We start from the raw sequence: 13,955 nt of genomic DNA on the forward strand, positions 1-13,955 counted from the left end.
TCAAGTTACAACTTAATTTCGTCCAAATTTGGGTTTGTGCTCAAAACTGCCCAGAAAGTGGTCTTTAGGCAGATTTGAGTGTGTTTGTGCTATTTTGAGTCTTTTGGTTTGTTTTAGTGTTTTAAGCGTTTAGTTTCGCATTCTTTGAGTCTAGTTTAGTGTTTTAAACTTTATTTTACGTTTTTGAGTCAGTTTCCAAGTGATTTGCAATCCCTCCTAATCCCCGATTAAGAACGATCCCTACTTATACTTATACTACAATTGTCAAAAAGAGGGTTTAATTTGAGTGCGTATAATTCTCGCATCAAATTTTGGTGTCGTTGCCGAGGATTAGCAAATTTGCTAATCCCTTGGATTGTTCGTTTCTGTTATGTATTTTAGTTTTAGTTTTTGATTTGTGTTTTGTTTGTTGAATTCAAGTACTAGAGAAGCACAACATGGCACTTGATAATGCTTATTTATTGTCACAGCTCATGGAAAGGTCCCAAATGCAAAGCGTTGATATATTTGATCTTCAATCAAGGAATAACGTGTTTTCCAATACTTACAATTCAGATTGGAGTGATCATTCAAACTCTATATGGTGGGAACCTCAAAATGTTCAACAAGAAGGATATTGGCAGCCACCTCATATTCAATATGCCCAACCAAACTCAAGTTCGTCAATAGATTATAATCAAAAGCTTAATGAATTAATTTGTTTGGTGCAGGGCTCACAAAATCAAGACAATGAGGCTCAACAAGAAGGATATTGGCAGCCATATGAGGAGTTCTATTCAACGCCTATGCAGCCACCACAACCTGCCCAAAGTAATGTAGGTAATTCAAATGATAATGATACGATTTTTCAATTACCTACTACTTTGACGCAGGGAATCCAAACTCAAAACAAAGAGAGGGAAAATCAAGACAAAAGGTTGGACCACTTGGAAAAGCAAATTGGGCAGATCGCGGAGTTCGTAGGACAGTTTCGAGACCAAGGCGAACTTCCTAGTTCAACCATTGCAAATCCGAAGGGAGAATTTGAAACTTCCAAGGAAATCATGTTGAGAAGTGACAAGGAGGTTGGAACGGACCCTCAACCATCAAAATCAAATCACAAGGAAGAGGAATACACCCAACCCACGGCAAGAGTGGAGACACCTTTGCCGGAGGCACCTATTGCTCCTACGCCATCTAATTCAAGTAAGGTTATTCCAAATTTAATTAGTTCTAACCCCATTCCACCTAATATCCCTATTCCTTGCAGGTTCATGAATTCCAAGGAAGAAGAAAGTGAAAAAGACACCTTGGAAGCCCTTCCAAAGGTGAAAAGTAGGGAATATCATGAATTCATCAAAGAGGACGTTCTTGAGATAAACAACCCCAAAGAAGTTGAATTTTATGACACAAGACAAGGACCAATCCTCACATCAAATCTGACTAAGTGCAAAGTCCCTAAAACGTTCAAAGAAGGGGTGTTTATTCTTGAGTTCTTATTGGATCACATAAGTAAGCCACCTCCTCCAATTTCAATTTTCTTTTATACTAACATGTTGTTAATGATTCAGGCATCCAATCTTGAATTTAAACCATTACCGGATCATTTCAAGTATCACCTTCCATTCAAAGATCAATTCCATGCCGTTTGATTCAAAAAAAAAAAAAAAAAAAAAAAAAAAAAAACGCAAAGAAAGAGAAAGATGGAGCCTTCACAAAGGTTGTTTTTGTTTACGTGAAGCCCCACTACGTGGCAAAACTTTAGGAGCGGAAGTCATCGGAGCAAGAGGCATAGGAGCAAGGGCATCAGAGCGAGAGGCATAGGAGCGAGAGGCATAGGAGCGGAAGACATCGGAGATAGAGCATTCTAGGCCTCAATACTTGGCGGAACGCTGGATGACCCAGGAAAAAGGTGCCTCTGAAAGAAAGACGCAAGCCTTTGACGGTCACTTTGCATTCGACCTTGAGATTCTTGCATCTCATCAAGCTTCCTCTTCATGCCCGACGAATAGTTATTTGCAAGCACATGCAAACTTCTATTCTCGTACTTAAGCTGTTTGATCTCCTGCTTAAGATTTTCCACCTCTGCCATCAATGATTCCACTTGACGGGACTGAGCAAGCAGGCGTTGGCCCATGTTGGACACAGAGCCCGCGCACTGAACACTGAGAGCCAGGGACTTTTGAACGGCCAACTCATCGGACCGTCCTGAAAGCAGCTGACTATCTTTGGGAGTGAGGAGGTTCCGAGCTACTATCGTAGCTATTGTTGCATCCTGCATCACTGAGTCTTCACCTGTAAGAGGACCGTTAGAAGATAAGAAAGAAGGGCGCCATACGTTACCTTGACGCGGCGCGCCCGTATCACTGCTGAGACTCAATTCTAAGCTAAGGTTCGATGGGTTAGCCATTTTTCAAAGGTGTTAAAAGAGATGGGTGGATGGAGTTAAAACTCAAAGGGCCGGAGATGATTTTCAGGAATGAGCAACCTTCAAAGTGTGCATGTTAGAGGTGATCGATACCTCTATAAAAAGGAAGGGCCGCTTATTCAAAAGTTGAAGAGATATCGCTCTGCAAATCTCAAAAGCCGGATTTTCCGGCATAAGTTAGGCGACGCTTTCTCGGCTTTTCAGAAAACGCGTTCAACTTTGTCAAAAGATCTCCGACAAAGTTGAAAACACGTGGAGGTCGGCGACGCTTTCTCGGCTTTTCAGAACACGGGTCCAACTTTGTCAAAAGAGGCGCTCGTTCAGAAATCGAAGAGGCGTCGTTCAGAAATCAAAGAGTCATCACTATTTCAAAAGGCCGGATTTGCGGGATCAAAACTTTTGTCGACAAGGGTAAAAGAACAGTACCACCACTTGCTATTGGGAAATCCCTATATATGTCGACCTTTATCTTTTATGGCAAGGCAGACCTGAAGAAAATGCCCAACTCTTCCTCACCTCTGAGGGCGCACGCCCAGCAAAGCCTTTCGAAATACTCAATTTTTTCTTCTTCCCTAAAGATGATACCAGATGCCTGGAGTACAGATGACCCAGGAGGAAACGGTAGACAAGCACAACAAATACATGTGCTGATTCATTCACCGCTTCTTCAAAAGCAAAGGTATCTCATATCATCAAGGTCAAAAGCAAAAGTATCTCATATCATGCTCTTTCCCTGTCTTTTTCTTTGTCCTGTTCTTACTCGCATGGCAAAGTAAAAGAAGCAATCAACCGGCACTTGGAGTCAGTCTTTCGATCTGGAACCAACTGCCTGGAATCCCTTCCCTGATTGCTTACCTAGCGTTGCTCTCGAGTAGTCATCTTCAACGGTTGATACACTTCCAGAGAAGGGACCACTTCTGCAAAGGGGAGCAAGTAAGGCAAGTGAAAATAATACATTGAAGCATGAGGAGACAAGCAACAACTGCATATGCTGAGCTATCCTCTAACCCTCTTCAATACGAATTGGAGAGATTGAACAAAGAAACAGATAAAAGGAGTAGGCTCAGACCTTCGGGGGAGACCAAAAGAATCCTGCTGCCCAGTTCAAGAGTAGCACAAAGGAAAATCAACGATTGGAGGAAACCAGAAGAATCCTCCAGCCCAGTTCAAGAGTAAGCCTGTGGAATCACCAAGATCATGCCCATGCATTCAACAAAGGAAGGCCGAGAAAGCACTCCAATTCCAGATTTGCGTTCCTAAACTCTTCTCTTTGTTGTTGATTTTGTTTATACCATGTTAGGTTGTTAGATGTTGTTTTGTTTGTTTGTTTGTTATTTGTGTGAGTCTATGCTTGAAACATTGAGGACAATGTTTGATTTAAGTGTGGGGGGGTAACTAAGTATATTTGATGCAAATTCGTGGGATTTTATCACCCATAACTTCAAATGTTGTTCCTTGCTATTTTAAGGTGTTTTTAAGTTGTTTTAGAGTGTTTTAGTATGTTTTGTTTTTATAACTCCGAAAATCACATAAAAATTTGAAAAACATGTTTTGAAAAGCCTAAAAAGAGTGTTTTGAGTCGTTTTTGTGTGTTTGTGTCTTAGGGTACCTTCCAACACAATGATAAGGATTTGGTTTGTAATTGCATGACTGTTAAAAAGAGTTATAAACATAGAGAAAAGTTTGATTTACTCTTGGTATATGCTTGGTTATGGTTATAATGTATGACTTCACATGCAATCATAAAAGAAAAATTCGTTTTTGTAACATGCTTGAAGGAAGGAACTCAAACAAGCGCTACAACCCTGTGAGACTTGAGCCTAAACGTTATTTGGAGAGTTAAAATCTGTGCATTATTGTTTCTAAAGTCGTTGCATGATCTCATTATTCTTTGCTTGGTTACTACTTAGAAGGCGTTTCATCATATAGTTCCAAATGCTAGAACTCATGCCCATTTCATTCAAAGCATGTTATTGATTTGCATAACACATATTCAAGATGAAGTTGCGTAGTGACCATCACCAAAGCCAAATTGCCATGTATCCTACTTCATTATTTGTGTAAGTTAACCCCGTTGAGCCTTGTTAAGCCTTTATTCCTTGTTAACCCTCATTATCCTCACCTAGCCTAGTTTAGGACAGTCCACACCCTTGTTCTTAAAAGATAGTGAGCATGACTTAAATGAATTCCTTTTGAGTTACATTATGCAAGAAAATGAGTGTGGGGGAAGGAATGCTTGTTCTTAAGTATGTTTTGAGATTCAAAGAAAGAAAACAGAAAAGAAAGAAAGAAGAAAGAAAAAAAGCTTGAAAAAAATGAAAGAATGAGTGATTGAAGAAAGGATCCAAAACACCAATTCTGGCCCTAAATTGTCTAAATTCTCCCTTTTTGTTCAAAAGTTGAGTTTTCATTCAAAAGTGAATTCTAAGTTGATTCAAGTGCTTTGCTCACTATTTCTTTAAGAACCTTTGTTTTCCATATCCCTTCTTTGTTATCCACATGCCCCAAGCCCCATTACAACCCGTGACTTCAATCTTGAGTGTTATGTGTTTCAATTTGTGGAGTTTGAACTTGGTATGAGCATATGGTGTCACTGGTTCTCGCATCTAAGTCGTAGCATTCCATTCATGAGATCATATCTAAACATGCTTATTAAATCCAGAAAATGCTTTCTTTGATATAACATATGTGAGTGTTAGTCTTCATATTTACATCAATCTTCTCACATATACCTAGTGTAGGGTGTGAAGTCAGAAAATCTGTGTGAAAATAGAGTGCATTCTAGTGAGGAATTGAGCAAATTCTCTAAGGCATGTTACTACATTCAAAACATGGTTTTAAATGCTTAATTGTGAACTAGTATGTGGTGACTATGAGTAAGAATGTACTTAAGTGTAAAGATGGCTAAAATCTGTGGGAATAATGATTTTTAACTTGTCATGTGCATTGGAAATCCCTGAGACGATTGTTGGAAGGTGTAGGTTGTGTTTTGTTCGTTTTGTTTTGTTTTTGGTTTCTTTTGTTTTGTTTTGCTCGAGGACTAGCAAAAGCTAAGTGTGGGGGAATTTGATAGGAGCATATTCATGCGACTTAAATGGCTTGTTCTCGTGCATTTACGTTATATTTCTTTAGTTATTTTAGTCCTTTATGCTTCTTTTGTGTGTTTTCAGGTTCTAAGGGCAAAGTACGCAAAAGGGTGCATTTTGGTGCATTTTGGAGTAGTTTGGGGCGTTAAATGGATTGCATATACTTGAAGCCAAGTAGATGGACGAAATTGAAGACCAAAGGAAACCCTTTGTACCAGAAATTCACACCAACACTCCCCTTTGCCGTGCATCCAACCAAGCCACATGCACTTCCACTCTTTAATCACATGCTTTCCCAACAAATAATTCAGCCATTCCACATGCTATTTCAGACATATGCACCCATAATCATTCAACCAACTTTGCACATGCATTCATCATCATAACCTAGCTGTCATTCCACTTTAATCCACATGCATTCCCTTCATAAATCAGCCACATGCATTCCCCTTTTCATTTCCAGCTTTCCACCAAGTTCCTAGCTGTCATATTCCCTCTTTTTCACCTATAAATAAGCATCCATTGCAGCCACAATTCATACACTCTTCCATATTCAGAAATTCATCCATTCATACACATTCACACCATCAAACTATCCTTAGACCTTGTGCAGCAACAAAGAGGAAGAGAAGAGGGCCTAAACGTTCATACAATTCAAGTTTGAGTTGTTGGAATGTTTAGGTGTTTCTTTTCCTTTGAATTCAATGTTTAATTTCAATTCTCTTTGTTTTGTACGTATGAGGAACTAAACCCCCCTTGGCTAGGGGGGATTCGAAATATATGTTTATGCTTGCATTTTGATTTGATTACTTCTAATTGCGTTTCATAAGTTGTGGATTCAATTTGTTTAACTGTTTGATTGATAACTTATTTATGTATGTTTATTGAGAGTACACGCTTAATTTTCATGCATGAATATGACGCTAGAATATAAGTGAGTTTCACCTAATAGTTACGAACTTATATTCACAAGTAGTGGAGGTTGCTTATAAAAAATCGCGTTAAACGAATTCTTGGCATAAGTTTCATGCAATCATAGTAACGAATGCCTCGTCAACACTTATAATTTTCATAGAGCGTAATGATTCTTGCTTGTATCTCTATTATGCAATCATGTAGGGGACTTGTGGGGAATGTTTTGGGTTGTCGTATGCAATCATCCAATTCAATAACGTTAGGAAGATTTGAAGGTTAATTAGTGCATCACGATTAACTTGGGGTGTTGAGAATTCATGGTTTATTGAAATGCAATTGGAAATCTTTTTATTATGCAAGTGTAACATGTGTGGAGATGAACCCCTTGGCTAGCATCCATTCATTCCATTTCATCAATTTCATATTTACATTCTGTTTTAATTGCAATTTGTTCATTTAGTTTAATTTCGTCAAACCCTAAATCCCCCTTTACTTTATTGTCAAATTAGTTAGAAATCAATTTAGTTTGTGTTTTTAAGAGTCTTGAGTCAAGTTACAACTTAATTTCGTCCAAATTTGGGTTTGTGCTCAAAACTGCCCAGAAAGTGGTCTTTAGGCAGATTTGAGTGTGTTTGTGCTATTTTGAGTCTTTTGGTTTGTTTTAGTGTTTTAAGCGTTTAGTTTCGCATTCTTTGAGTCTAGTTTAGTGTTTTAAACTTTATTTTACGTTTTTGAGTCAGTTTCCAAGTGATTTGCAATCCCTCCTAATCGCCGGTTAAGAACGATCCCTACTTATACTTATACTACAATTGTCAAAAAGAGGGTTAATTTGAGTGCGTATAATTCTCGCATCAGTGTCTCAATGTAACTCTGCATTAATATAGATACTCTCTGACCAGATACACAAATGACAATGCCCTAATTAAGTAAAACTAAATAAAGGAAAAGACACTTTCAAATGTACATGAAAACAAAAACATTTTCATATAAGGTAGTAAACTTTGTTTGACATATAGAAAGGATTTGAAAGATGCTATCAAAGTATACATATACAAAACAAAAGTCTCTTATTTGTTACAGATTTATAGATTCCAACCCAAAATTATAAATGAAACTAAGACGAATCTCACATACTATTTTACCCTCTCATACCAATTTGAGAAACAATCTATGTCCATATTAGACCATAGTCATCAGCATGTACAAAGACATTATTTATATCAAATAGAGACATCAACTCCTTCAACTCTAGGCATCTGAGACGCCTCAGTGATAACCACAGGGAGTTTGTGCTTCTCTCAATTCCTTGTCCTCGTAATGAACATCCTGCACACAAATGACCCATAGATTATGAGATTCTAGATATTTTGGAAGACATATGAACACGGTAGCTTTCATTTTATGGGCGTCACTAAATGGAACAAGTTGATTACTATAATCTTGACAACTCCCAGAAAAAACGGAACACAATACATCTTAAAAAAGTGACTAAATTGTAAAACTAATCAAGGAGCATGGAAATGGAAAAAGGAATCTACTACTCACAGATGCAAAATGGTTGACATCGTAGTGTTGGGAACTTTGCTTTGTATGGCTTTGCCCTTGTGGTTGTCCTTTATGTAGCTCTTCAACCTACTTGTATTCAAACACAAAAGAAGAAAACATACTCAAAACTATAAAAAAATAAATATAAATAAAATCAATAAATAAAATAAAATAAAAAACCCAAAAAACCCAGAATTCGTGCAACTGCAATCCTTGACATACCAACACCAATAACAATAACAGAATGGACAAAAATAGCCTACTATCACAATTTTCAGACCAAAAGACAAAATTTCAAATACAAATTCAAATTATACAAAGACAGAAAACATACCATCAAATAATACATTAGAGAATGGATCATTTGGTTCCATTAGAATTGAAAAGAAAATGGAGAATTGAAATAAAATTGAATTGAATTTTTAAATAATTCGAACAACATTAATAATAACAAGAGCAAACCCTAATAAGAGAATACCCTGCTCACATAAAAAAAAAAATTGAACATAAAAATTAAGAATGGAGAAAAAGTAAATGTAATTCTTCAAAACATACCCGATTCCTTGTTTTTGAAGATCGTCTGGCTTTTCTATTCAATTTTGCTGCTGGTCGTCGTTGCTCGGAGTTCATGTTGGAATGTATTAACATATATACTTTAGACTAACAGAAAATCTTAGAACACCATTTTGACAATTACATCTCAGTTTCTAACCTGCAGTAGACATGGTAATGATTCAAAAGGATTCTTATACTCATTGGGGGACCAATATACTCTTATGATGATAGTCCTAAAAGCTAAGAGTGTTTTCCTCTATGAGCAAGGAATCCAATATATAAAGCAAGGTTTACACAACTTCCATCTATCGTGGGAGTTGGTTGCAGACCCTATTGCTTTCAGTTCCAATCGTGGATAAGTCGTGGATGTGTGGGATCAAGTACGTGCTTCAGTTTGAAACACTATGGATGTAACTCCTCAATTATAGGGAAGGTTTTACACGTATACAAAACTCACACTGATTTATAATTAAAACATGCTGACTCATCTTATCATCTCATAAGAATTTTTACATTCTCCCACTTAGACGTTAACTAGTTGTTCTTAGAAACAACATGTTTATCATAAATCATTCCTTAGTGATCACTGTGAGTTTCACACAATCCATATCCTATACATATCTACTAGTGACCCTTTAAAACACGAACTCTATAAAACAACACATGTAAGACTACTGCATGCACCCTGAAATCACAATGTTTTGAAAGGACACTATATGACATCAATGAAATATACATATATGTACAATCTATACTTGAATTATCACTACAAATGTTACACCCTTTTTGTTTAGTGTACAAGACTTTTCCATCTTATATAAAAGGACTTCGAGTCCATACCATGTTTCCTGCACCAATCAAACTTATCCAATGTGTTCTTTGGAAGAAACATCATTTACATTTAGTGCTTTAATATGTTTGAGTCTTAAAACAAAATGGCAATTCAACATAAACAGAAAAGAAACAACAAATCATAAAAATGCAGTAGCACCTATGTCCAACATGATTCACTCCCACTTTTCTGCGGATTCAAAGCTTTCATAGACTCCCATGCTTGTCACATGTTCCTTGAACACTCCGACTGATAAAGGTTTTGTCAAGGGATCATCCACCATCTTTTAAGTGTCAATGTGTTCCACTAGCACCTCACATTTCTTCACTTGGTCCTTCACAGATAAATATTTTACATCCATTAGGTGAGTTGCATCAGACTTTTTGTTGTTCTTAGAAAAGAACACTGCCGCCTTATTGTTACAATAAATGGTCAAGGGCCTTCCAATTGTATCCATTATTCTCACGAAAATGATGAGATTCCTCAACCATATTCCCTTCTTTGTTGCTTCAAACAAAACAATAAATTCAGCCTCCATGGTTGAAGTTGTTAGTGCCTTTTGTTTAACACTTCTCCATGAAATTGCAGCACCTCCCAGAAAAAATATACAGCCACTTGTGGACTTCCTATCGTTGGTACACCTCGCAAAGTCTAAATCTGTATACCTAATTAACTCTAGGTTCTTAACCTTCTTGTAAACCAACATAAAAGACTTGGTTCGTTGTAAGTATCTCAACACTTTCTTGGCTGCCACCCAGTGTTGCTCTCTTGGATTTGCTTGGTATCTACCAAGCACACTTATTGCATAAGCTAGATTAGGTCTTGTGTAAACTTGTGCGTACATAAGGCTGCTTACTAAAGAGGCATAAGGTTTAGTAGACATGCCTATTTTTTCAAATTCATTTCTCTTGCACTAAGATTTACTAAGTCGGTCACCTTTCCTCATTGGCACTTCTTTATCTGAACATTGTTGCATATTGAAACAATGCAACACTTTATCTATATAAGCCCTTTGAGAGAGCCCCAACATTCCCTTTGATCTATCTTTCACAATTTCAATACCCAAGACAAAATAAGCATCACCTATGTCCTTCATTTTGAAGGTTTTTGACAATAATTCTCTTGTTTCTAGTAGCATATTCATACAATTGCTAGCTAAGAGTATGTCATCCACATATAAGATAAGAAAGACAAATCTAGAACCACATACCTTAAGATATATGCAAGAACCCCAAGGCAGTAACCTTTTGTTCAAACTTCATGAACCATTGTCTTGATGTTTACTTCAAACCATATATGGACTTATTTAATTTGCAAACCATATTTTCCTCTCCTTCCCTTACAAAACACGAGGGCTATTGCATATATATGTCTTCATCCAGCTCTCCATTAAGGAAAACCGTTTTGACATCCATTTGATGGAGTTCAAGATTAAAGTGTGCAACCGGTGAAAGAATTACTCTAAGATTATCCTTTGTCGAGACTGGGATAACGTCTTAGTATAATCTATGCCTTCAGTTTGAGTGAAGCCTTTTGCCACGAGTCTCGCCTTATATCTCTCGATTTTTCCACTTGAGTCCCTCTTTGTTTTGAAGACCCATTTGCAACCAATTGCTTTCACATTTGTTGATGCCTCAACCAAAGTCTACACGCTGTTCATTTGCATGGAATTTAACTCGTTAAGCAGGGCTTCCTTCAAATAATTAGACTCCTCACATTCCATTGCTTCATTGAACGAGGTTGGATCTTCTTGCATCCCTTCATTTGCTCAATCTCCTGAAGATATACAAAATAATCACTAGGGATGGCTGACTTTCTAGTTCTCTGTGGTTGCACTCTCTTCTCAATTGTGATTTGTTGTTCAAGCAACTCATCAGAAATCCTTGACGAATTCCCAATATTTGGTTGTATTCCGCTCTCTGTCATAACTTCTTGTTGAAGTAACTCATTACATGCATGCGATGATGTTCTAGTTTGCGGATCACCATTAATGCTCCCAAGAGACTGATTAAAGCTATCAAAGTGAAATTCAATTTGTTGTTGAACTTCAATGACAACTCCCTGACCATTGCCAATAATCTCAATTCTCTCACTTCCTTGAAAATCACCAAGAGTATTGTTAGGTAAAATACTCCCAGTTTCTGCAAATTCAAAGCTCGAAGACCCCAACTGAGAATCATATGTTGCTTCACCTTCTTCAATAAATTTTACAACCCCAGTTTCAAAGATCTTCATGGGAAAATTGGAAGAGTAGAACTTATATCTCTTTGTTCTTGCTGGAAACCCCACAAAGTGGCACGATATGGTTCTTGAATCAAGTTTCTTCTCCTTAGGGTTATATACCCTCGCTTTTGCTCAACATCCACAAACTTGATTCAAGCTTGGTTTTCGTCCAATCCAAATCTCATAGGGAGTTTTACAAATTAACTTCATGGGAACCCTATTCAGTATGTAATTAGCCATTTGTAAGGCTTCTCCCCAAAGACTGTGTGGTAAATTAGAACGACACATCATGCTTCTCACCATCTTTATCAAAGTTTTGTTTTGTTCTTTCAACCACACCATTTTGTTGCGGTGTGCCTGTTGATGTGTAATGTGCTTGGATCCCACATTGCTCCAGATAGAGCGCCAAAGGTCCTTTTGTTTGACCAATCTCATTATACCTGTCATAATATTCTCCTCCCCTATCGGACCTTAAAACTTTAATGGACATCCAATTGGTTTTGTACCTCATTTTTAAAGATTTTAAAACAATCAAACATTGAAGATTTATCCTTGATTAAAAAGAGATAAGTGAACCTTGAGAAATCGTCAATAAAAGAGACCATATACATATTGCCACAAAGAGTCTTAATTGGAAAAGGTCCACACACATCCGTGTGTATCAACTCCAAAAGTTTTTTACTCCTAATTGAACTCTTCTTCTTTATTTTTGTTAATTTTCCCTTGCAACAGTCAATACAATCTTTTAAATCATTGAAATCCAAGGTCGGCAAAATTCCTTCTTTTATTAGTCTTTCAATTCTTGCCTTAGATATGTGAGCTAACCTTTTGTGCCATAACATGGATGAAGATTCATTTGTGAGCAATCTCTTGCAAGATAAACTTGACTCAACAACCAAACAATTTGAATTTAATAAAAGTGAGCACAACAATTGCCATAAATCATTCATTAAGAAACAAATTCCAAGAACATTGTTTGGATTATTTTTCAAGAAAATTCAAATGCTTTCATCATCACCAATGAAAGCATAACTAGATTTTACAAGCTTAATTAAATTCCTTCTTAACGAAGGTACATAGAGTACATCGAATAATTCTAAAACATGGCCACTTGACAACTTCAACTTTAGATTGCCTATAGCTTCCACTGCCACTTTATTTCCATTGCCCACATATACTTGAAAGACCTTTTTTTTTTGTTGTTGTGACTCCTCTTGCGAATCCCCGCAAGGAATTGGTGATATGCACCGAACACCCACTGTCAAACCACCAAGAATTTGGAGGGACTTCAACAAGATTAGTTTCAAAGCAAACAAAGAATTCAACAAAAGAAATACCTTTATTAATTTTCCAATTCTTGCGTTTATCACAATCCCTCTTCAAATGCCCATATCTTTTGCAAAAATACGTTTGACATTGTCCAAATTATCCCTAAGCATCTTAGGACCCCTAGAGGAGGAGTCAATTATAACATTACCATAAGAAGACAACTGCTTAGAGGTCTTACCAGACTGGTACGCATGCTACTTACCCTTGTCACTTTGAACAAAGTTGATATGGTTGATAGTCTCATACATCATCATTTCTTCCTACTGAGCACAAATGGATATGAGTTCATCCAAGGTCCACTTCTCCTTTTGTGTATTATAGGAGATCTTCAACTGATCAAAGCTAGATGGTAGTGAAGTGAGTGCCATATGCACCACAAAAGCTTCATCCACAGGCGCCTCCAAGTCCTTGAGTTTTGTAGCAGTCTCGACCAGTTTGAAAATGTGCTCCCTGACACTCTTGTCTCCATTGAACTTGAGAGATGTAAGTGTGGTCATTAAGTTCCCCATCTCAGCCTTTTCTGACTCCCTAAACTTTGCCCCGACAGCTTCCATGAAGTCCTTTGCTTTGTCACAAGCAGTGATGCCTCCTCTCACAGTCTCACTTATGGTCCTCTTTATGACCATAAATGACATCCTTTTGGCTTTCTCCTACTTTTCATGCTTCAGTCTTTGTGCAGCAGTGGAAGTATTGATAGGAGCATATTTAGGTGACTTAGCTAGCTTATTCTTGTGCATTTGTGTTATTATTTCTTAGTTAATGTAGTATTTCAACTCATTTTCGTGTGTTTGTAGGTCCAAAGGGTTAAGGTACCAAGAAAGTGCATTTTGGAGCAGTTTTGGGCACTAAATGGATAACACATGTATGGGCCAAGATGGATGGACGAATTTGGAGTTCAAAAGGCTAGGATCCTGATAAGAAGAGGAAGAAATTAAAGTCAAGACAAAGAGGATAAGGAATCAGCTCAAAAGAGGAAACATTATCAAAAACCTTATCCAACATTATCCAAAACCTTATCTTATCTTATCCTATCCTAACCTAATCTTGTTCCACCTTAATCCTA

The 13,955-nt window shown here is 37.2% G+C and overlaps 1 protein-coding gene across 1 annotated transcript; it reads right to left on the reverse strand.

Moving 5' to 3' along the window:
• Positions 1 to 13,152: 13,152 nt before the first annotated feature.
• LOC125472651 lies at positions 13,153 to 13,527 on the reverse strand. The gene has a single exon (XM_048574306.1). The coding sequence runs from the start codon at positions 13,525 to 13,527 to the stop codon at positions 13,153 to 13,155; it is 375 nt and encodes a 124-aa protein (XP_048430263.1).
• Between the last annotated feature and the right edge of the window lie 428 nt (positions 13,528 to 13,955).

The sequence above is a fragment of a genome, unplaced genomic scaffold, assembly GCF_019419815.1.
Source record: "Pyrus x bretschneideri cultivar Hongxiangsu unplaced genomic scaffold, Pyrus_bretschneideri_v1 Contig70, whole genome shotgun sequence".
Taxonomy (NCBI): Eukaryota; Viridiplantae; Streptophyta; class Magnoliopsida; order Rosales; family Rosaceae; genus Pyrus; species Pyrus x bretschneideri.

Bases quoted from the DNA above. Each gene is read 5' to 3' on its own strand.
- LOC125472651 (XM_048574306.1), bottom strand. From the start codon at position 13,527: ATGTCATTTATGGTCATAAAGAGGACCATAAGTGAGACTGTGAGAGGA.